The 26,385-nt window shown below is 36.9% G+C and overlaps 1 protein-coding gene across 1 annotated transcript in view; it reads left to right on the forward strand.

Moving 5' to 3' along the window:
* Positions 1-20,827, forward strand: part of LOC307124610 (phosphatidylinositol transfer protein beta isoform) — a 38,058-nt gene extending 17,231 nt beyond the window's left edge. The window contains exons 8-11 of the mRNA XM_079813957.1: positions 1,645-1,722; positions 4,816-4,926; positions 6,845-6,967; positions 19,235-20,827. Coding sequence (XP_079670083.1) covers positions 1,645-1,722; positions 4,816-4,926; positions 6,845-6,967; positions 19,235-19,282 — 360 coding nt within the window. The 3' untranslated portion in view covers positions 19,283-20,827. The remainder of the gene's footprint in view (positions 1-1,644; positions 1,723-4,815; positions 4,927-6,844; positions 6,968-19,234) is intronic.
* The last annotated feature ends 5,558 nt before the right edge of the window (positions 20,828-26,385 follow it).

A 26,385-nucleotide genomic window follows, 5' to 3' on the forward strand; every position in this document is an offset into this window, starting at 1 on the left:
AATCATTAGCTAATGATTAATTAAAGCAGACAACTGGAAGTTGAAATGCATGGCTTTGAGCCATTGTAGTAATGAACACATTAATTTACATTATTAATATAATATGTTGTTAGGTAATTAATACATTATGACACATTTAACTAATAACAATTTATTGCCATTAATCATTGATTTGACAGCACTAATATATATATATATATATATATATATATATATATATATATATATATATATATATATATATATATATATATATATATATAAAATCACATTCAAATACATACATTTACATAATATATGCGTGTACTGTGTATAATTATGAATATAGGAATAAACACACCTACATGTATATATTTAAGAAATAAAATCTTAAATATATACATGCATGTTTATTCAAATATACATAATTATACACAGCACACACACATATATTGACAGCACTAATATATATATATATATATATATACAGTGTGTATATATATATATATATATATATATATATATATATATATATATATATATATATATATATATATATATATATATATATATATATATATATATATATATATATATATATATATATATATATTAGTGCTGTCAATATATGTGTGTGTGCTGTGTATAAATATGTATTATATATAGTGAAGTTAATGACGTTATATGAGAAAGCAAGACCAATTTAACAAGGTCTTTGGTTTCAAGAATCATGCGTCTATGTGAGAGGCTGGAAAATAACTTGAATGTAATGCTCCTCTCTGCCATTGATTAGCTAGTTAAGAGTGTTTGTGTGAGGGGAAAGAGGGATTATGGTCTAATGAAGCAGTTTTCTCTAGTGCCCTGGCTGTCCGTGTCTTTGGGCCCTATCAGACTCTGGCCTCAGGCATGGCTGCAGGCGTTGTGCTGAGAACCGTGAGCTGGGTTCGAGTAATTAAGGGCTTATATAGCCTGGCACACAAACAAACCTCTGCTTTACATGAATTCACACCAAGCATTGTTACCGTATCATCACGCTTTGGCCTCCAGACAGCACACTTGGTATTAAACAGGTCGGTTTGTTCTCAGTGTGACAGTGGCGTGTGTGTGCGTATGTGAGCGCGCACAAGCCCTCAATGGTTGTTTGCCTCACTAACTGTACCGAAACTGAGAAGTTGTTATTTTGCCGGAGGCGTATCATGATTTATTTACAATTGCGAGGCCCTGGAGGTCCAGTTAAAATTAAATGCTTTCCATCCATTTATTTTACCAGCAGCTGTTTTTCTCACCATCTCTCCCAGTTTCCACCCTCTCAGGTTTATTAAGTCTATTTTTTTTTGTTCCCTGTTTTTTCTTAACCTCTCCATACCTCACTGCATCTGTCCTTGAATACTTTTTAATGACTTGGGCTCTATTAGGCATAACCTAAGTCTATAAGGGCGTACTTGACTCAAGTTTTGACATCTATTCCCTGATGAATCTGCTTACTAAGGGTTTGAATTTTGCAGTTTTGAAGAGTAAATAAACTCTTTTAAAAAAGTGCAGCAGCTTCCCAAATGTTATATTGGTTAAGAATGTGAGTATCCACAAAATTAATGTAGATGTAGATGATCTTAGTATATAAATTTCAAACGAACCCTAGGTTGATTTTCATCTGTTAATATGCAGGACTACAAGGGAGACGAGGATCCAGCTATTTTTAAGTCAGTCAAGACCGGCAGAGGACCATTGGGACCCAATTGGATGGTAGGGACCCTTCTTCTCATCCTTCATTCTAAACCCATATGACTATTTCTTCCATGGAGTAAAAATATTTAGAAGACTTTTTTCCCCAAGCAGTTACAATGAATGAATACCAGAGCTTTTAAACCATCATATAAACCAGATGCTTTATTTGACTTGTGTACTATATTCAAAGTCTTCTGAAGTCATTTTAGTGTGAAGACTGAAATTTATGTTATTTACTGATAATTTTCCCTTCTTGTGGCCTCGCTCGTAGTCACTGCATCTGGATCGATTTAGCAAACTGAACTCAACAACCAGGGCTGCGTTTTCCAAAATCCTCATGAGCTAAGTTGATCATAGAGTCCATTGGTGGAAATGGTTCTTTGATCTACTTAGGCTTACCATGCTTTTAGGAAAAGCAGCCCAGATCAGTCTGCACTCTTAAAAACAAGGTTCTAAAAGGGGGTGTTCGAAATGATGCTATCCAAGAACCATTTCGGGTTCCCATGAAAACCTTTTAGCGAACAGTGCTTAAAATAGCCACGTTGCTCTTGGTTTGAAGAACATTATACTAATATAAAGAACATTTTCTGCATTGGAAAGGCTCCATGGCTGTTTAAGGTTTTTCATGGGACTGTCTATACACACACACTCACACGTCTGGTTCATTATCTATGTGGCATAATGGTTTTTATACTGTACAAACAGTATATTCTCTACCCTTACACTAACCCTACCCCTAAACCTACCCATCACACAAAACTTTCTGCATGTTTACATTTTCAAATAAACTCATTCTGTATGATTTATAAGCTTGTTTCCTCATGGGGACCTCAATTTAGGTCCCCAAGGTGACACGAGTCCCCATGAGTCAGTGCGCATTCAGCACATATGCCATTGGTATACACGTTTCTAACTTCAATAGCATTTGAAGAGAATGACTTAAAGTCATAAAACTAGCTGTAAACTGTTCATCTAGGTGTCAGGTATTATGCGCACCTTGTATATTTTTGATTGTTGTATATCTTGTATATTCTAGGCTATTGTATGGGCTCATACACAATACATGCTAGATTTAAACATGGCATAGCTGATAGAACCCTATGGGAATATTGCTTGAGAATAAATTAGTGTAAGGTGGAAAATAACCAAAGATATTTGAAAATGAACAAAATCATCTGCTTTACTGTTAGACCAAGATATTTGAAATTGTCTCAACCCCCTCCCCCCTTAACGCCATCAGAAGGGCCATTTGGGATTTCTAAGGACAAAAGAATGGCTGGCTGGCCAAATGCTTTTCACACCTTTGGTACTATGGGAGCAGTTTCGTCTGATTGGTTACTTTCAAACGTCTCACGGTTTGGTTGGATTGGTCAGTTTTGAAAGACTCATATTTGAGTTTGGTGACATCAGGGAAGAGGATAAAAGAAGATCCGAACTGTAGCTCTGGCTCTTTTGATTCTCTGCTTTCTCTAGAGAGAGCTGCTCTTTGGCTCTCTCTTTCTCTCTTTCTCACTCTCTCCTTCTCTCTTCTCTCTCTCTCTCTCTCTCTCTCTCTCTATCTCACAGGTAACATTCTAGGCAGAGGCCTACTGAGTATAATTAAGGGTTTAAGTTTACATCTATTTTAAGCTATTTTAAGTGTAACCATAATTAGAATTTGTGTTTCCTTTTAAAAGAGATTTCTGTCTATTATGTAATTGACATTTTACATTTACTTGATTGTTAATAAATTGTAACATTTTTGATCCTTTCTGAATTAATATGTAATTATGAACTATCTCCAATAAGGAACGGTATCATTGCAACAAAGGGTTAAAACGGAATGATTAAATGTATTATTAACTATCAAATATAAATGACCAAACAACCAGTTGGGATTCTCTTCTAAATTCGACAACTATGATAAATGGAGTCAGATAAAGAATATTATAATCAAATCCATTTTTCCAGCAGAAACACTGAATGCGCGTGCGGCCTTCACCGCGGTTCGCTACCGATCCTTGGAGCGAATTCATGCGGTCTTACAGTAGTATACATTTTTATTTTTTTAGACAACAACTGTTAGTTTCTCTTTCTAGATTTAGGAGTTTTACAGTCAACCTTATCTGAGCTAAATAGGCCTATTTAATGACCTGTCATGTTATACATTGCTTTGGGTGTGTAGCCTACAGTGGTCATTTACATTTAGCCAACAACAACATTTTGGCTAGTGAAAATGCTGAGTGGCTAGTAACTTTGGAAAACCACCAGCCACTGTGGCTGGTGAGCAAAAAAGGTTAATGTCAAGCCCTGGACGTAATGATTTTTATACTGTACAAACTGTACATTCTATCTCCCTTACACTAACCCTACCCCTAACATAAAACGTTCTGCTATTTTAGATTTTCAAAAAGGATAATTCTGAATGATTTATTAGCTTGTTTCCTCATGTCCCCAAAAATGTCCCCACAATGTCAAAATTTTACGGTATTACTATACTTGTGGGGACATTTGTTCCCCGTAACGTAGGGAATACCAGGACCACACACACACACTCACACTGCAGGGAGAGTTGGGCTTAATGTCAATCATAATGGCTTTAGAACACTTGTATTATAGCACACTGTTTTTTTCTGCCCTTTTGAATTCAAACAGCAATGCAATCTCAAAAGATACAATTTAAAATAATAGTTCAGTAAAAAAGTACAGTGCTGTCTCTACAATGACCTCTGAGTAAATTATGAGTGTATTAGTGGAAGTGTTTTGCAGTTAAGAACTAATGAAGATGAATCACTCCGCTTTGATGGACCGTAAAAGGCATCACAGTGATTGGCACAAACTAAGACATGTACGTGTCCACATGAATATGAATAAGAGATGTCTTTACTTGAGTGTATTGAAGATTAGATTAACCTTCCCGAGGCTTGTTAGATTGTGGAGCACCTAAAATGTGTTTTTGCTGATTATTATCAGCATCTATTCTGGAGATCTTATAAGAAAAGCATCTGCATTAACTACCCAATCTGTAATTATTTGATTTTTAGGACCTGTATTCTGTATTAGCATTTAAGTTAAAATGTAATTTCTGCATTGTCGACATAGCTTCATTCATTTATTTTTGAAACCTCACAGAAAGAACTGGTTAATAACCCTGACTGCCCACGAATGTGTGCTTACAAGCTCGTCACAGTCAAGTTTAAGTGGTGGGGCCTGCAGAACAGGGTAGAAAGCTTCATTCACAAGGTAAGATATATATATTAAAAGGTTAGTTCACCCAAAAATAAAAATTGTGTCATTACTCACCCTCATGTCGTTCCAACCCCATAAGACTTTCGTTCATCTTCAGAACACAAAAGAAGATATTTTTTGATGAAATCTGAGAGCTTTCTATCCCTCCATTGACAGCTACACAACTACCACTTTGAGGCTTCAAAAAGTTCAAAAAGAGATCGTAAAAATAATCCATATGAATCAAACAGTTTAGTCAAAATTTTTGCGTATTATGCAACATTATTGAGCTTCCGCAAGAACCAATGAGGTTCATTCTCGTGTTACGCAGAACGTTTGAGCTTACGCAAGAACCAATGAGGTTCATTCTTGTGTTACGCATCACATTTGAGCTTCCTCAAGAACCAATGAGGTTCATTCTTGTGTTACGCAGCATGTTTGAGCTTCCTCAAGAACCAATGAGGTTCATTCTTATGTTACACAGCACGTTTGAGCTTACGCAAGAACCAATGATGTTCATTCTCGTGTTAGCACATTTGAGCTTCCACAAGAACCAATGAGGTTCATTCTTGTGTTACGCAGCACGTTTGAGCTTACGCAAGAACCAATGATGTTCATTCTCGTGTTAGCACATTTGAGCTTCCGCAAGAACCAATGAGGTTCATTCTCGTATTACGCAGCACGTTTGAGCTTCCTCAAGAACCAATGAGGTTCATTCTCGTATTACGCAGCACGTTTGAGCTTCCTCAAGAACCAATGAGGTTCATTCTCATGTTACGCTGCACGTTTGAGCTTCAGTAAGAACCAATGAGGTTCATTCTTGTGTTACGCAGCACGTTTGAGCTTCCGCAAGAACCAATGAGGTTCATTCTTGTGTTACGCATCACGTTTGAGCTTCCTCAAGAACCAATGAGTTTCATTCTCGTGTTACGCATCACGTTTGAGCTTCCTCAAGAACCAATGAGTTTCATTCTCGTGTTACGCAGCACGTTTGAGCTTCCTCAAGAATCAATGAGGTTCATTCTTGTGTTACGCAGCAGGTTTGAGCTTACGCAAGAACCAATGAGGTTCATTCTTGTGTTACGCAGCAGGTTTGAGCTTACGCAAGAACCAATGAGGTTCATTCTTGTGTTACGCAGCAGGTTTGAGCTTACGCAAGAACCAATGAGGTTCATTCTTGTGTTACACAGCACGTTTGAGCTTCCTCAAGAACCAATGAGGTTAATTCTCGTGTTACACAGCACGTTTGAGCTTCCTCAAGAACCAATGAGGTTCATTCTTGTGTTACGCAGCACGTTTGAGCTTCCTCAAGAACCAATGCGGTTCATTCTTGTGTTACGCAGCACGTTTGAGCTTCCTCAAGAACCAATGAGGTTCATTCTCGTGTTACGCAGCACGTTTGAGCTTCCTCAAGAACCAATGAGGTTCATTCTCGTGTTATGCAACACGTTTGAGCTTCCGCAAGAAACAATGAGTTTCATTCATTGTACTAAACTGCTCAAATCATATGGATAATTTTTACGATCTCTTTATAAAGCGTCAAAGTGTCAGTTGTGTAGCTGTCAATGGAGGGACAGAAAGCTCTCAGATTTCATCTTTATTTGTGTTCCGAAGATGAACGAAGGGTGAGTAATAATGACAGAAATTATTATTTTTTTGGGTGAACTAACCCTTTAACATCATCTAAATTGAATTATTATTATTGTGTATTAGGAATAAAACTGTGCCAAATTTCACTTTTTCTGAGAAATTTGTTAGCAAATTTGTTAGCAAATTAAGTAGGAATGTCAACATTAAAATCTTTAAATTATTTAATTATGTAATTAAAGCAAGTGTAATTCCATGCTGTTACTGTACTGTGTGTCTGGATTGGGTTATAATTCTGTGGAATGGTTTGGGATTTATGTGCTTTGTTTTTCGGTCATTTACTAAGCAAGAGAAGAGAATCTTCACCAACTTCCATCGGCAGCTGTTCTGCTGGATTGATAAGTGGGTAGAGCTCAACATGGAGGATATCAGAAGGATGGAAGAGGAAACACAGAAAGAGCTGGAGGAGGTGCGTACATTCATACACATTTACACATTATACAGATTGTGCTGAATCTGTAGTCAAACCCAACTTAGCTAGGTCAGGTAGTAAAACACTGGTTAGTATGATTTTTTCCCCATTTTAGTTTGTGTTTTATCCAGATAAGGAATGTTGTTTTAGGAGATATTTTCTCCAAGAATTCTTTTCAGGGTTTATAACTTTTGTAGGGTACAATACATTCTGTAATGATTTGTTAACATCATTGCTTAGGAAAAAGTATCAATGCCCCCTCATTATTGCACATGAGTACATTTACAGACAAAGCAGTTTGAAATCATTTATTCACGGTTTGCAATGTAGTTACTACCAGGTCCAATACAGTTGGATGCTTCAGCTTTCAACAAAGGTTTTCTCCATTACACAGCATTTGATTATTTTGTTAACAAGGTACATTCAAATGCTCTGAACAAACATAGGGCCAGATTTACTAATAGCTTGCGCCAGCACAAACCCTCTTTTGGCGTTAATGTCAGGATTTACTAAAGACAGTGAAAAATTTACACTGAAAAGGCGTTATTTTTGCTGCTGACCTTATTGCAAATACATTTGTAGGAGTTTCCCTTTCAAAAACAAAAGGTGATTTACAAATGTAAATATATTGTAATGTAAAAACGATTTGTCGATTTCTTGCTCTTGAGGCAGTTATATATAGATGTATTTGCCTGTCTGATTTCACATACACCACATTATCCAAACAGCTTGGAGCTTGGTTAAATAAATGCTTTGTTTATGGTGAGGAGGACGCTTTAAGCTATAAAACTTGCAGCATGTTTTAATGGTGTAAAGACCTCTTATATGTCATAGGAAAAGTGAATTCTCATGTCATGACCCCTTTATATTTGTTATATTACACCACATTTTATTTAATACATATATGCATTTCATATTAATTCATCCGTACTCTTCGTTCTCAGCTTATTGTCAGCTAATTTTATCATTTTGTACTCAGATGTGTAAAAGGGGTTCAGTGCGGGGCACAAAGGCTGTAGAGGGCTAGCTACATCCAGTTTATCTTTATCTATGCTGTGTAAGTGCCACTGATGGAATTATGGGTTCACAACGGTGATTGCTTAACGTTGTTTTAATTAGTAAAGGACTAGTTCACTTCAAAATGAAAATTGCCTGAAATTTTACTAGGGCTGCGCAATATATCGAAATATCGCAAATGTACATATTGCGATATGTATATCACAAGGGCACGCAATATCTGAATGATTTTAATAGGCTACTTCAACATTGTGAAAAGTGTACGTTTTAGGTCCATGCATTTAGAAGAGAATAGACTGGGCATAAGACTGCTACTTTTGTGACTTGCTTGATGTTAAAAAGAGTTATTAAACACAATAACTTGCGAAAAACAACTCCTTGCAGTCTCGCTCCGTCTGCTGTCTGACACACACCGAAACGTGCGCACAAGCCATTCTTTTTTTCGTGTCTTGTTACACACTCGAACCGTCAAATACACACACAGTTATGTCAAAATGGCTGTCTTGATGAGTATTCATGTAAACACAGTCGGTTATGCTTTAAGTGAACAATATCAGTTGGGGAAAGAAATAGATTTTACACACTTAAAGCAATATCGTATGGCATATCGAATATCGCATTATTTAACAAGGATATCGCACATCGCATTTTTCTTCAATATCGCACAGCCTTAAATTTTATTCACCCCCAACTCATCCAAGATGTTCATGTCTTTCTTTCTTCAGTCGACAAGAAATTTAATTTTTTGAGGAAAACATTCCAGGGTTTTTCTCCCCATCATAGACTTCCATGGCAACCAAAATGTTGAAGGTCCAAATCAATGCAGTTTCAAACGTCTTCGAAGGGCTTCAGAGGCTCTGCGCGATCCCAGATGAGGAATAGGGTCTTATCTAGCGAAACGATCAGTCATTTAAAAAAAAAAATATATATATATATATATATACTTTTTAACCTAAATTGCTCATCTTGCGCTGCTCTGCGAAGTGCCAATGATTGTGCAATCACTGCGTAAAGGTCACTATAGACGTAGGCGGAAGTATCGCCCAAGCGAATGTGCGAGGACTAATACAAACGCCCTTTACCAAAAAACACTCCATCTTCAACTTCAAAATTGTCTGACATCGTTGTTTTACCTTTTTTTTTTGCTAAAGGATGTTTGTATTAGTCTTCGCATGTGTTCTTTGTAAACACGGGGGCGGTACTTCTGCCTACATCTACGTTACATTTTTTTGAAAATGACTGATGGTTTCGCTAGATAAGACCCTATTTCTCGTCTGGGATCGCGCAGAGCCTCTGAAGCCTTTCGAAGCGCTTTGGAACTGCATTGATTTGGACCTTCAGCATTTTGGTTGCCATGGACGTCAATGGTGTGGAGAAAAATCCTGGAATGTTTTCCTCAAACTTAATTTCTTTTCGACTGAAGAAAGAAGTAAAATATCAGGAAATTTTCATTTTGAAGTGAACTAATCCTTTAAAGGCCCTTTTTATGCTAACCCTGCTTACTTACTGTATATACATGTCTGGCTTACCCAGTACAACACCAAATAAGATCCAATATATTCAGAACTTCGCAGCCAGAGCCCTCACACATAGCAACTAATCCTCCCACATTACTCCTGTTTTACGCAGATTACATTGGCTACCCATTTGTTTCTGTATTTAATACAAGATACTTCTCATCACATTCAAAGCCCCCCCCCCCCCCCCCCCCACCGCCCATCATTTCAAAATATATCTTTTCATCATGTCTTTCTGATCCCTAGTCTTATGATCTGGTTCGTGTTATGCATCTTATGTTTCTCTGTTATATTTCTCTAATCTCAGGGTATAGTTTCCCCAGAGTCCTTGAGATTTATGTACAATTTGTACATACCAGCTCATATTTGAATTATTTTTTATTCCACATTTTAGAATAACAATGAAAAGAAATAATTAAGTCATCAAAGCACAATGGAGGCATGGGAATTATGTAGTGGCCAACATTGAGATCCTGGGAGGCTTTTAAAAAAAAGTATTAATCCTGTTGTCTGCGTTCACCTAAAATGATGTGCTGAAATTAAAATGCGAATGGTGAAAGCTCTAGCCAATGGGATTAGCGCTTGCACGTTAGTCTCGCCTGCTGTGAAGCAAAAGCAACCAGCGGGCAAAGGCTGTTTCCTTTTCACACTGTGCCCACTGTTTGATTGGCACTTCTCGGCTGGTTCCCTTTAAAGTGAACGTGATTTCATCAAGCGCAACATGTTCCTGGATCATCTTTGTTAATCCTGGAACAACATTCCAATCAACTTATCAGATTTGAGGGACAAGGTTACCGTTTGTGTCAAGTTAAGGCTTACAACCAGGGTTAGGAGCTTCTACATCAGTGTAATTCTTTTAGGGATAACTTATGGGTAGAGTTAGGTTTAGGGGTAGGGATAGGGTTAGGACTAAATGTATATGTAAACTGTAGTATTTTTCTGCAAATCTAATAGATGGTAGATCTAAAGGTGTTCAAAATCACTCCAGCATGTCAAAACCTGTAACTATTAGCATATTAGTTTGTCTTTTGAATGCATCTGCAAACTGTAATCGCTTAGTGGCCCAGTCGTACTTGGCTTTGAATCCGTATGAATCTAGTAAAAATCCAGATTTTGTGCACTGGCCTGTAATCGTTTGCCTAGAGACCACCCACCCTTCCGTATGAATCCAGACCGAACAAAAATAGCATTGTCTGCTGGTGCTTCCAAACCTAGTGTGCTCGCAGCGTTTCTTTGGAGTGCAGTCCAAATGCAGTTCTTCTGCCATCCACTGACAAATCATGGCTAGAAGAAAGCAGAAGGGAGAGGGAAAGAAAATAAAAGAAATTGGAAAGAAAGATGAGATGAAATAGAGCAGATGGAGGTATTTAGTTTTTCATAACCCTTGATGGACTTGTCCAAAGCATTGACAGACTTTTGAATTTCATTATGTATGCAGTGTCTATAAAAAGATTTAGCGCAATCTATTGTTGGGTCATTCTAAAATTGGTGGGGCATGCTGTCACTCACTTTAAAAATGGCCAAATGTTTTGGAAAACCTTATATGATCTTATAATTCATATTTACAATTATATATTGAAAGTCTTCTACCTAGTCCACATAATAAAGTCTACAGAATATATTTGTAGGAGGTGTGTGTAGAAGTTTCACAGACATAACTTGAAAACAATCTGAAATATGTCATTGTGCTTACGTATATATGAATATTTAATTGGCCAAAACTCTGTATATCTTTCAATGATGTTACATTATGTCATTAACCGTCAGATGTAGAGGCTGACTCTTGGAAATCTGACTAATCTTGGGCTGCGTTTCACAAAGGCATTGTTAGCCAACTGCGGTCGCAAGTTCTATCGTGACCAGCATAGTCCCAAGATTCAGTGCTTCTCGAAACCATAGATCCAACGAACATTCATCAAATGCATTGCAAAATTGTGTGGTTTTAATTACAGCTCTCAGCCTGTGGTTAGAAGTTTCTTGTTAGTAGGACATGTCAATACATATATCATGCTCGTGAGCAAAATAAGAATTTAAATAGCTTTTTCTGAAGAGTGTGCATGTGTATACATGCTCTGGTACACTGGGGGAACCCCGGAGTAAGAGGGAATTTGCCATGAATGAAACATTTGGAAATAAAGCAAAACGACAGAGAACAAAAATAACGACGTGGTCTTCAGATGCCATGTTTGTTGTTTACAGCAATAATCGAACATTTAATTTGATCTAGAATGGATCAATAGTCGATATTATTGCTTCACCATCTGTGTGACGTAGGGATGGGCGATATGGACTTAAAAATTGATCCCGATATTTTCTGGTATTTATTGCGATAATGATATCAATGACGATAAATGTAGTACCATACCATTCCCCATGTTTTTGGCTACAAGTGAGAGCTGCACTTATTCGTGAGAGCCTCAGAAAAACAAACTGATCTATAGTAAAACGTACCCATCATCAAATAGGCTCCTATAATACATAAAAATAAAAATAAAGAAGTAACAATCCTCACCAGCCTTTTCAGAAATGGAAAAGTTACAGATATTCTTCTCTTCTGTAAAAATAGTGCAACTGTGCTGAAAAACATCACACAATACAAACAATAATAATTCAAATCAATGACAAGTTTGAAATGTAAACACAGATTCTGTATTTATTCATATTCTCATGGTGCAAACAGTGGAAAAAATAGTGCAAACAGCAAAAGTAATAATCACAACCATGTCTTCAGATTAAGAAAAAGTTGCAAATAATAATTTAATGATAGAACTTTAGTCATTTGAACTAAAACTTGGTAATCTTGGTAAACGTATGAATGTATATTTGTCATTTTAACTGAATATAGGACTGGTGGTGGAGCTTATGACATGGTTCATTCAGTGTTTCTGTTAAAAAAAACAACTAAACTAAACATAATACTGATTAGATAATAATGCTACGAATTCTACTACTAATCAAAATAAACCGCACTAAAGATTGATGACCTGCTGGGTTCATGAATATTAATCATGTTGTCAGCGTTCGCTCGAACTGATTTGCTGAAATCAAAACGGGTACAATAATAGGTGAGGGCCAGCCAATGAGATTGCCGTTTGCGCATTAGTTTCTTCTTGTTCATAAAGGCTGAATAATTCCACATGAACGCCGTTATTTTACAGGAAAATACAACAAAGAATATGGTTTACATGTAGCACGTCAATTCTGCGTGGTATGTAAGACTCTCTCGCTCTCTCTTTGAGTGTGTGAGAAACACTGAGCGCTCTCAGTCGGGTGCTCTCATACTGCTGTTTACTGTGCGTCAAACACACTGTTCATTCATTGAGATGAACTGAAATAGTGTGCTTTACCGATCGCTTAACAAAGAGCAAATCTCTTAAGTGCTCAGTCCATGTGCTCAGCGGTTGAAGATATATCTGTGTGTACAGGTTGCAGATTGTAGAGGTAGCTCCTTGTTTAGGGGTAAACTCCTCCTCTCTTCCGCCATAGTTGTTTTCGCTCTGCACGTGAGCTGTGAATGGGTCGCGTCATCAACTAGGCTTATCGTTATTATCGCGGGAAGACTAATTCTTATTGTGGGGAGTACTTATCTTATCGTTTGCGGTATATCGCAAACGATAAGATATCGCCCATCCCTAGTGTGACGTCATATTGTTAAACCAACATGGTTCGAATGACGGATATGGGACAAAGTTACTACGTTTTCGGGAAACAGTTGTGACTAGCTAGTTCAAATGAAAATATGAGCTGGTATGTACAAATTTTTGACCGGTATAATGTACAGTGGTGTTGGATAATAATAATAAGTACAATTTTATATAGAGCCTTCCTACAAACTCAAGATCGCTTTAGGACTCAAGGACCAATAAAGATGACAGCAGACATAAAGACTTCAGGCAAAATATACACGGAGAGGTGAGAAATATAACAGAGAGAAACATAATACACACAACACAAACCAAATCATAAGATCAGAAAGACATAAGGGAAAAATATATGTTTTAAGGCGGGATTTGAAATCATGTAATGATGCGAGGTTGCAAATATGTTTGGGAAAGCAGCGAGTTACGTCATTGTATGGAATGTGCCCTTGATTGGATGTTAAAGTCCCAGTGAACCGGAAGTTGCAACTGATTTTATTTCAGTGCTGTGACGTATTTCCAAGCAAAACGGAATATTGAATAGAGGGCAGGGTTTTACTTCAGCGCTCCTCCTCTCCATCTCTCGCTCATAGCAGACTAACAGTTGGAGGGGAGTGGTTAAGGATATTCAAACCCAAGCCGTCACACAGTCGTCATCGGAACGCCATTCAAGACCGGAAGTTACTTTTCAGACTTTGATTAAAGATTAACACGGCAAACAATTTTTTTATGTGTATTAACTTGCACAGATTAATTGTTCACCCTAAGACCTGTAATGTGGGCTAACAAAGTAAATAAGATTGAATTTGATTTCATGAGGACTTTAAATAATTTATCCATTTATTCAGTCAGTCAAATCAAACTGTCTAAAAGAGAACATTTGTTGTGTTGTGAGCACAGTGGGCTATTTCAGAAATGTATATATGATGTGCAAAGGACTTTTTGTCAAATGTGTAAGAATTCTTGCATTGTCACCAAAACAGATGAAATAAATCACAATGGCTCCATGGCTCATCCTCATCACTGATACGCAAGGAAAAGAAAATAATTAAATAATTAAACTGTCCTACAGACAAACATATATTTTTAATTAAAGTACTATTTCATGGCCAGCAAGGAATATTTATGTCCAGTAAAATGTTCCTTTTCACTCTGCATTGGCAATAAATCAATAAAAATTGTATTTAAAAGTCCCATGACATGAAAATTTCATTTTATGAGTTTTTTTTTACATTAATATGAGTTCCCCTAGCCTGTCTATGGTCCCCCAGTGGCTAGAAATGGCGATAGGTGTAAACCGAGTTCTGGCTGTCCTGCTCTGCCTTTGAGAAAATGAAAGCTCAGACGGGCCAATCTGGAATCTTCCCTATATGTCGTCATACGGGCAAATGTTACCTCCCCTTTTCTCTGCCCGCCCAGAGAATTTGGAGAAAATTGATTCAGTTAATTTCTTACATTTGATTCATTCGCAATGTCAGCACCGGCTTTACAAACAGACTTTACGATATGGATTCGACAGCACCGCCACAAACAGTGAGTGTCAGTGTTCATTAATGCCTGATCTGTGATCAGTGATTTCTGATGTGTAGCTAATTATATAAATTCACACAGATTTTCTTTCTAAATCGTTTAATACTGTTTATGCATCAGTGAATCAAACCAGTGACTAAACGATCAACTTCACATTGTTTCTCTTAGTGGCACGAAACAAATCTGTTATTTAAATTGTGATTAAACTACAGAGAGAGCGATCAAAGAACACTCTCTTTATAATATTCGGATCTGTCAATAACACATCGCTAGTGTATCTGCACACTTGCCCAAACAGCCGTTATAATGAATGACGCTGTTATGCTGCACAACAAAGCTCTTCCTGTATTCATATCAATGTTGTGTTTGCTGTTAGTTGTGGTGAAAGCATTTTGTGAGAGAAATCGCGTTGCAATGACGAGATAACTGCATCACTGCACACGATAAACAGACTGTCTGTCGACTCAATGCTCATCACTGCAGCTTTTCATGTGATGGGAAAAGATCTCAAAATAATGCTATAATCAACACTTTCACGATTCGTTCATCTCGACAGCTGTAATAGTAAAAAAAAGTAGTAAAAGTATTCGAGAGGGGTTCCACATGTAATACGCATTTCAAATGCAAAGATGTCAGCCAATCACAACAGTGGGCATTTACACGGAAGTCTTACAGCAGCCAATCACAACAGTGGGCGTTTACACTGAAGTCTCACAGCAGACACGCCCCTTCAAACAGAGCATTCAAGCCAGAGGGCTAAAATCAGGATAGAAAAATGCCTTTTATTTCTAAATGACGACATTTTATGATGTAAAAATCATATTAACAACATAAGTACACCTCAGGAAACATTATAAAATAATAAAAAAAATTCACATCATGGGACCTTTAAATCTTGGAATTAGTTTATCACTGGGGAAATGTACCTGCGGGATGTTTTCAACAAGAAGATACTCACCCATTACCAAGTAATAGAATTCCTTCCGAGAGCATTTTTTGTTGCCTGGAGAGGGTGAATGGATAAAAGGTAGAATATCTGGTCCATTGCCTGGAAAATAATGTCTGTTATTGACTAACAGTGACTCTGTCCGACTGTTTGACACACTAACAGAATCTGTCTGTGGTTTTCTGTGTGCGCTTGATGTGTGTCGCGCATGTGTGGCATGCTTCAACTTCCTTGAGAGCTCATTAACATACAAATTGATTTTTGTGCTTGAAAAGCACCTGTGCCATGATTCCAAATGAGGAATGGACAGGTTATTTCCCGCTGCTTTCGGCTCAGGTGATATTAGCGTTTGTCTGTTTAAGAATTCTTACCGAGCTCTACCAATTTCAGCCACTAATTGGCTTTGTCATGACTTGAGCTCAGTGTCCTGAGACCTGAACTCAAGTCTGTTCTTCCTATATGTCATTTACACAGAAATACATAAAAAAGAAAAAGGTTTGAAAGACATCTCTTATGCTCAGAGGCTCCATGCATTTGATAAAAAATACAGTAAAACCAGTAATATTGTGAAATATTATTGCAATTTAGAGGAATTTCTTTCTATTTGAAATGTTTAAAAAAGTAATTTATTACTGTGATCAAAGCTGAATTTTCAGCATCATAACACCAGTCTGCAGTGTCACGTGATCCTTCAGAAATCATTCTATTATGATGATTTGGTGCTCAAGAAACATTTCTGAATAACATTTTGAATAATTGTGAAAACAGTTGTGCTGCTTAATATTTTTTTGGTGGAAACTGTAATGCAATACCATTCAAAAGGTTGGGGTAAGTATGATTTTCTTTTTTTTAATAAATAAATTAACACTTTTATTCAGGAAGGGGGCATTGAGTTAATCAAAAGTGACAGTAAAGACATTTATAATGTTACAAACTATTTACATTTAAAATAAATGCTGTTATATTTATCAACAAAAAAAAATCACGTTGCCCAAAATATTAAGCAGCAAAAACTGTTTTCAACATTGATGATAAGAACCATTATTAAAGGGGGGTAACACACACAGTTTCTGCCAATCTCATGTTAAAGGTCCCATGGCATGAAAATGTCATTTTATGAGGTTTTTTAACATTAATATGAGTTCCCCTAGCCTGTGTATGGTCCCCAAGTGGCTAGAAATGTTGATGGGTATAAACCGAGTTCTGGCTGTCTTTCTCTGCCTTGAAAATGAGAGCTCAGATGAGCTGATCTGGAATTTTCCTGTTATGACGTCATACCAGGAAAGGTTACCTCCCCTTTCTCTGCAACATAATCTAACACTCATTTCAAATCAAAGATGTCAGCCAATCACAACAGTGGGCATTTTCACTGAAGTCTCACAGCAGACACATGGCTGAAAACTGTATCACGATATAAGTGTTTCATATCGGTCGAAATCGATAATTATTGATCTTTTTTTATGACCGATTTAAAATAAGGACCAGGAGAAAAATATAGTACATTTAAAATTTTTTATTTTAAACATAACCTTCCTCTGATTATAATCCCCTCAGTTGTAAAGGCAGAAAAGTCAACACAACCATGGAAAACACTCAAATAATTCAAATATAAACACAAGTCTAAAATCACAATGAACACTTAACAATTATCTCTTAACATTAAGGTGCATTAGCATTACTTCGTTATTTCTTTGTAACTGTTACCGTTTAGATGCTTTATCATAAAGGCACTGATGCAGAGTAACATTACCTCTCCATGTAGTTTCAAAGGCTGAATCCGAAATCGCCCCCTATACCCTTAAATAGGGCATTATTTGAGGGGACAGCCATTTGTAGTGGTGTCCAAAACCATAGTGGACGTTATTGAGTGCTCTCATTCTATTCAACTTTGCACCCCAATAATAAGTGTACAGCCGATGCACACACAGCGGCTGTCCGAATTCGCTCACTTGTTTTCATTCAAGTGAACTGTATTAGTGGATTAAAGTAGGGAATAGTGATTGAGGGTTTAGGGGGGCAATTTCGGATTCAGCCAAAGTGAAGAATAGCACAACGGCGAGCGCGTCGAGTATAAACACGTCCCCAAACTAATGTTGACACGTGCTGTCAGCGGAGGCTCGCGCTGCGCAAAGTATAAACAAGGCTGGTAAAACAAGTTAGTGCTACTACCAGTCTTGGTGGGGACGACGGTCTTGCATAATTTGCAGACGACATTGGTCTGACTGCGGTCAGACTTATAAAATCCCCAAAACTGCCATACTGGCGAGCTGACTTGTTTTCCTGTTTTATCAACAATTTCCTTGCTCGCACTCATTTTCCACTTATCACTGAACGCCGGTTCTGTTTACTGAAGAATTAATCCAACACGAGACAACGATATGGCGCTACCAAACGTGATACAGTTACATGATTGGCTGTTAGCCTGTCACTCCCTACATTGCTTGGTTACCAGAGAGTGAGTGCTTTTGTTCATGCAACCAAACTTGCTTCACAATCTGTGGTTTCTTCTGACGAAGAAAAAAAAATTATTGAATGTTTTATCTAACAAATTTTTGGCTGATATCGATTACGTGTCTATTGCGATACATATCGTTATCGTTTTATCGCCCAGCCTTAGCCCAACCCCTGAAAAACAACCCCACACCATAATCCCCCCTCCACCAAACTTTACACTTGACACAATGCAGTCAGGCAAGTACCATTCTCCTGGCAACAGTCAAACCCAGACTCAGAGAAGCGTGATTGCTCACTCCAGAGAACACGTCTCCACTGCTCTAGAGTCCAGTGGCGGTGTGCTTTACACCACTGCATCTGACGCTTTGCATTGCACTTGGTGATGTAAGGCTTGGATGAGCTGCTCGACCATGGAAACCCATTCCATATAGCTCTCGACGCACTGTTCTTGAGCTAATCTGAAGGCTGCACAAAGTTTGGAGGTCTGTAGCTATCGACTTTGCAGAAAGTTGGTGACTTCTGCTCACTGTGCGCCTCAGCATGCGCTGACCCCACTCTATGATTTTACTTCATGGGTGAGTTGCTGTTGTTCCCAATTGCTTCCACTTTGTAATAATACCACTAACAGTTGACCGTGGAATATTTAGTAGTGAGGAAATTTCACGAATGGACTTATTGCACAGGTGGCAACCTATGAGAGCGACCCATTCTTTCACAAATGTTTGTAGAAGCGTCTGCATGCCTAGGTGCTTGATTTTATACACCTGTGGCCATGGAAGTGATTGAACGCCTACAATCAATAGAGGGTGTTGGAGAGGGTGTCCCAATTTTTTGGCAATATAGTGTATATTCAAATAGAAAACGTTTATAGTGTACTAATATTTCACATTAATACTGTTTTCACTGTATTTGACAAACCCAATCATTGGTTTACTTTTTTTTTGTTTTTAACGTTTTTAAACAGTTGGGTTTGCCCATATTTGACCCAAACATGGGTTGAAACAACCCATCATTTTTTTTTAAATGTGATCAAATAAATGCAGCCTTGTTGAGCATAACTTCTGTCAAAAACTTTGGAAATCATAATGATTCCACTGTATATGTTAAAGTTTTTGTGACTCTGTCCAAACACAAACATCTTTTTCTACTATTAATTTTTTAGCTTCGCAAGCAAGGTCAAGTGCGAGGAACCAGTGCTTCTGATGAATGAGACCAACCACGACCACAAAGGCTGAGGATAGTAAACCTGTCCTCAAGAACAGAGACCACATCGGCCTGTCCAAGGCAGACCAATTGAACCAATCCCAGTACATTTACTCAATCGTGACCTCTACATTTAGATTTGTTACTGATATCTTAGATATAAACCTCCCCACAGTGCCTTTAATACAAATGCTGAAGATTTGTTTCATTCACTTGCTCATTTAAAGCAGTTTTCCAGACGTCTCCCTCAGGGCAGGGCCAGGCCTTATATTTCACTTCCTTCACTCTTGTCTTGTCCTGCCTGGCCTTTATTATAACTAACTTTGGGAACATACCATTTTCAAACGCTCTTCGCTCCAAAGAACACAATTGAACAAGCATATATATGCACACAGATGTGCAAACACTCCCAGGTGTGAATTCCTGTGGGGTGATTTCCCATAAGACCTTCAAGATTGAAGATTGCTTTCAGTGCATTTCATCGCAAACTTCTTTTCAAATTATTTTGTAACAATGGCCTTTTGGAATATTGCAGATAGTGTTCAAAGTGATGTTCTATGCTAAAGAAATGGATCAACCAAAAATGAACATAAAAATACCCTTTTTAAGGGGACTGTATTACGTGAAAATTAAATACCCATGTACTGTTTTCAGGATATTAACCTCTGAATATGTTCCCCCATGCTTGTACTGACTTGTCATGCCTTGCTTTTTTCCTCTGTGCTCTAAAGTGTCCCTTCGTACCATTTCCCTCATTGAAAACTGTTGCTGTAGTCAATTTTCTACTGGCAAAAAATATAAAAAATTTTCGTAATGTAATGCTGGTTGTATTTTATATGATATTCTGAAATGTGTTGCATGTTGGCACTTTTGGCATCTTTTGATAAATTTGATGTACAAAAGCAGTATTTTTAAGCTTGTGTAACATGAAATCGTTCCTTATAAAAACATATAAAAATATAATTACCTATAGTGATCGAGCTCTGCGATATTTTGTGTTTGCAAACTGCATTGAAATATAGTTGAGTATTGTTATGAAGAATTTCGCTAGCACTTGCGGTCAAATATACTGTACCTGCTCGGATAATCATTTCTCTGCTTCCTGCTGGTGAGAGAACAAGCAGTAACTTTGGTTACACTTTATTTTAAGGCGTCTTTGTTACAGTGTAATACATTTAAGTACTGAGTGATATTAATTAACTATGTACTTGTGTTAGGATTAGGTTTGTTGTAGGGTTAATTGTTTGTAATTATAATTTATAGTTATTACTATAGTAACTACATGTAAAATGTGTAACAAAGACACTGCAAAATAAAGTGTTACCGTAAGTTTTTACTCTCACAAACTCCAAGTACTGACTTCAGATAAATGTTGAAATAATAGTGTATTCAATATCAAATCAAGAGTTTAATTAGAATGTCAGAAATCTACTGTTTAATGCTTATAGGAATAAAAAAAAGTGTAATCTGAAATTCAAAATAGTGAGAATGTCCTTTTTGTGTGTGTTTAAAGATATTAAAATATAGCTGATTAAATTTCAACATAATTTTGCCTCGTCTCAGTAGTATTTTTTAAGCAAATCATCACTTATTTTTTATTATTATTATTATTATTATTATTATTATTATTATTATTATTATTATTATTATTATATACTTTAACCACACAACTGTAGTTCTATAGTTTAGAAGGTCTCTGGATCATTTGCTTGGGTCTCTTTTTCCATTTATTCTAGACAGACACTTTTCTAGAATTGCACATTCCAATTTGTTTTTTAAATGAAATAAATTCGGTTTATTGAATCTTTTTATTAATAGGATTACAATTCTTCACGTTTTGCCCAATGTAAAATGTAAGTATTTTAACAAATCTAGGAAGCTTTTCACAAATCTAATTCCATTATAACATCAATGTTTTCATTATATATATATATATATATATATATATATATATATATATATATATATATATATATATATATATATATATATATATATATATATATATATATAAAAAACATCCTGAAACAAATTCGTAATAAGAATCAGGTCAAAAAAAGTATAACACATATATTTGCATAATTATGCAAACACCATTTTCATTGCAAGTTTTTATTTTATTTTTATATTTCATATAGTGGTGTACTGTAGGTTTGTGGGGTTCCTTTTCATTAATTATTTTAATTGTGAAGTAACTATTTTTCAGAGTATTTGTCTGAATGTAATTTATGTGGATATTGATTTTGGTCTGGATTACAGTAATTAATATGGTAATGAGAATTATATTTGTTTGTTAAATAACCAGTTTAAAAAGTATGTTCCTAAAAATTGGGCTAATATTTTTTTATTATTTAATACATACATTACCAGTTGTGAATATTTAATATTATTATAAATGTTTGTATCATTATAATTTTTTTATTATTATTATTAATTTTATATTATTATTATTATTATTATTATTATTATTTGGATGATCAAGTCAGAATGTAACCCATATCCCATATTTTCGGATAGAGGGAAAAAAAGAGTAGCAGAATTGGCATAAAGCAAGCAGGAAGAATGTTCAGTCTGGCCGCAGATCTCTTGGCTTGCATCTCTACCTTCCCTTCACTGGATGAGTCCCAGAGAAAACAAACTGAGCTGTAGAACAGTCCCTCAGATTGTTTGAAAATGGTTATGAAATGGTAGAGGAACAACAGCAGAAAACATGTACTACACTGTGCAAACTGGAATATTTAGGACTGGTTAGTGTCAGAATATGGATCTGCCTCTTGCCCCTCGATGGAATCTTTCCATATACATTCCCTAAACAGGCCTTTACAATATGAAAAATTAATCTCATGCTTCTCATTATTGAACTTCCTTAAAATCTCTCTATTTAATAGAATTTTTCATGGCACATGTCATTTTATAACCCTTGAATTTCATGATCAAAATGTTTTTTTTTTGTTTTTTTGTTAAAGCAATATATATACACATACACTACCAGTCAAAAGTTTGAAATCATTAAGATTTTTTGTTTTTAAAGAAGTCTCTTCTGCTTACCAAGGCTGCATTTATGTTATTAAAAATACAAAAAAAGCTGTAATATTGTGAAATATTATTCAAATGAAAAATATTTCCTGTGATGCAAAGCTGAATTTTCAGCATCATTACTCCAGTCTTTAGAGTCACATGCTCCTCCAGAAATCATTCTAATATGATGATTTGCTGCTCAAGAAACATTTATGATTATTATCAATGTTGAAAACAGTTGTGTAAGAACTTACAGAAATGAATACATTTATTCAGCAGGGATGCATTAAATTGATCAAATGACAGTATAGACAATTATAATGTTGCAAAAGCTTTATATTTCAGATAAAAGCTGTTCTTTTGAACTTTCTATTCATTAAAGAATCCTGCAAAAAATTGTACACAACTGTTTTCAACACTGATAATAATAATAAAAGTTTCTTGAGCAGCAAATCATCATATTAGAATGATTTCTGAAAGATCATGTGACAAAGACTGGAGTAATGATGCTGAAAATTCAGCTTTGAATCACAGAAATAAAATAGCATTTGGATATATATTTAAATAGAAAAAAGTTATTTTAAGCCGTAAAAATATTTCACAATAATGCAGTTTTTCTGTATTTTTGATCACATGAATGCGGCCTTGGTGAGCGGAAGAGACTTCTTTCAAAACCATAAAAAAATCTTAATGATTCCAAACTTTTGACTGGTTGTGTGCTATATGGAGAATAGACAATGACAACAGCTGTTATCCAAAATCTAAACCAAAGCCTCTATAGCTGTTCTGACTGACTACAGTCCCGAGGTCGAGCCTTTAACAGGACCAAAGCCGCTGTGCTAATTTTGGCCTTTGTGATACTTCCTGTGGCCCTATGCAGGATGAACCCAGGTCCCAGAGAACATTTCCTGCATGACATGAGATGAGGAAATACCAAAAAAAACTAAACAAAAACAACTTTTGTCTTCATTTTGAACAGTACATTCATTTTAAAAAAGTTCAATGTGGTTCTATATAGAACCCTATAAGATTATGTTATGTCAAAAAGATTCTATATAAGGAGAAATGTTGGTTACACTATTTTGATAGTCCACTTTAGATATTCTGCTATCTATAAGTAACTTTGCAACTACATGCCAACTAACTTTCATTAGATAGTCCCTCCCAGGGGCGGCTGCTGATCAGTTTTTTTTTTATGGGGGGAGGGGGGCGGGGCAGTATCAAGATGCATGTTGACTAAATTCAAGCATTAAAGAGAAAACAGTGTCTTCACTTTGTTATCTTTTTACACATTCATTTCCCACATAAAATTGAATGAGGAAAGGAAAAACAAAAGAATAAAAAAGCATGTTGACTACTTGAACATACATTTTGCTCTCCTTTCTTTCAGGCCAGCAAATTTCTTAAAGGGTAACTAAACCCTAAACCAACTTTTTTTAGTTAATGATCTGTAATACTGGGGCTTTATTAATGCTGTTCATTGATTCGAGTAAATGTTTTGACATTTGAGTATAAAGTGTTTTAATTCTATAAAATATGGTGTAAAACCGCCGAAGTGCTGCCCTCTTAAGGTTGAACGGTGGCTACTGCAGTTGAATTTTCCTATTGGACTTTGTGGTACATCGTGACGTATATGGTTCGAGCTCATTCAGTATAATGATTTGACTGATTAGGTCAGTTCTCTTGCGCTGCTGCTTCACTAGCATCGTCGGCATCGGGAGTTAACACAGTTTGAGCAGCGGCTCGCATTGATAAGGCTCTGGGTCTGTGTCTACAGACAATTCACCCTCCTTCACTTCAGGTGAAGGTGGAAGAAATGACCACTCTGTTGCAAAGCTGGCGTCACTCCAGTCATTCTCCATCTCTGTGACTCGCGAGTCTGACAGCTGTCAATCAATCCGTCACTGCGGGTCTCAGGTGCACGCCCTCCGCTCAGCTCCGCCCTCCGTTCATCCCCTCTGTCTCCGCTGGGCTCTGCCCACTTTTCCAGCATTTTTCAAAATTTGCCAGTGGGTGGAGTTAAGCTCTGAGCAGGGGTTTAGTTACCCTTTAATGACTCTCTGATTAAAGTCAGTCATCTCAGTAGTGTCATGACGTTTGCATTTTTCAGTTAGATATTTGAGGTCTCTTACCCCCGTTGTTGTCCACAAAACTTCAGTACCGACACTTAGAAATAAAAGACAGGGAAAGCAATAAAGGGCATTGCTAACAACACATCCAGCCAGCCACCTAACTTACGTTTCTCATAACAAGCGCGTGGAGCTCCGAGTGCAGCTTCATCCTCTGTCACTGGCGTGCTGCTGGATTTGTAAATCGCGTTGGAAACTGATCTCTATGAAACTGATCATCCTAATAAGGTTTTAGCGGAGTTGTAGTGACTGTATCGCCCGCGCACTTTCGCTTTAGTGGCCAAGAGTGTAAAGTTGAATGACAGGTGACGAGAACCAATCAGATTGGATAAAATAACACGCATCCAATTCTGATTCGCCAGGGACGCAACGACCTGCGTCCGGAGGAGGATCTTTAAGAACCAATTAGAGACCAGCTTCAAGTCACATGCTGCCCGTATATTTTTCGACTCAGATAGACATCCATTTGTCCGGCGTCCCTCACGCATGAAACCGCATGAAACATATTGAAGAACTTATAAAATAGCTAACCCATCAAAGCCAGTTTTTATTAAATGCTGAGGCTCTTACTAACAGCCAGCACATCATATGAGTAAACTATTTTATTTTTATTTCACTTTTATATCATTTTGTATACATGTATATTTCTGGAATTTTGATGGGGGCAGCGCCCCAGCGCCCTCTATTGACCAGCCGCCACTGGTCCCTCCAGAAAAACGCGATTATGCGATCGCATGATTTAATGCATAATCAGCCAAAGTCTGCATATTTATACGGGGGCCGCATTTTTTCAAATACGGCACACTTTCGCCGCATAAATTGCCTATTTCCACGTGCAAAATATGCGTGGCTAGCATGATTTCATAATCCCCGCATTTTTGTTGCAAAAAGTCATATATATTAGACGAAAGTTGAAAATTTTTTGTTTACTTCACACGAGCCACCATTTCCCCCTATTGCCATGGGAACGTTTTGAAGTGATGTAATTACCCGACGCGAACGTCATCGAAAAGCTGCAAACCCCGTGGTGAAACCATAGATATCGGTGAAACCTTGACGAAGCACACAAATTCCCATTTGCCAACAAAAATAACAGCAAAAGACCGCAAAGCAGTTTCCCCGTGTGTTGACCGATTTCAAAACACAGCATCATGAAGCTTCGATTCAGCGGTTTGGATCACCAAAGTCACGTATTTCAGCAGTTTGACACGCGATCCGAATCATGATTCGACTCGCTGATTCATAACGCTTCGAAGCTTCATGATGCCGTGTTTTGAAATCGGTCATCACTATATAAGTCGTTATTTAGGTGTTTTTTTTGCGCACAAAAATTATTCTCGTCGCTTCATAAAGTTATTGTAGAACCACTGTAGTGAGATGGACTTTGTAACGACGTCTTTAGTACCTTTTAAGGGTCTTGAGAGTGTACAGTGCATTGTGCCAATGGAGGCCTTTCTGAGCCATCGTATTTCAACTAGAATATCTTAATTTGTGTTCCGAAGATGAACAGAGGTCTTACGGGTGTCCAACGACATGAGGGGAAGTCATTAATGACAGAATTTTCATCTTTGGGTGGACTAACCCTTTTAGAGATTGCACTTTGTGCATTGGAAGCACTCAAATGTCTGTTTTGTATAGCTACCTCTGTAAAACAGGAAGTTATTTATTCATTTTTTCAGAAGTTGTAGCATATTCCTTTTGTAAAGCTACAGAACTTGTTTGACTCAATGTTTTGTAAATTTGAGCCATGTGTTTATTAAGGTCTTCAATAAAACAAGATGAGAACTTAAGTATTCCCAGCACTTTCTGTGATGTTGTGCTTTTTTTCTCTTTTCATCAAACCGCAGTTTTTGCAAGTTCCTGCAATTTCATCGCATAAAATTGCATAAATATCCCGCATTTTCCATCGCATTTTTTAAGAAAATGTGCCGCATAATCAAGGATTTTTGCCCGCAACAATCAC

Source organism: Gobio gobio (genome assembly GCF_949357685.1).
Source record: "Gobio gobio genome assembly, chromosome: 4".
NCBI classification, from domain to species: domain Eukaryota; kingdom Metazoa; phylum Chordata; class Actinopteri; order Cypriniformes; family Gobionidae; genus Gobio; species Gobio gobio.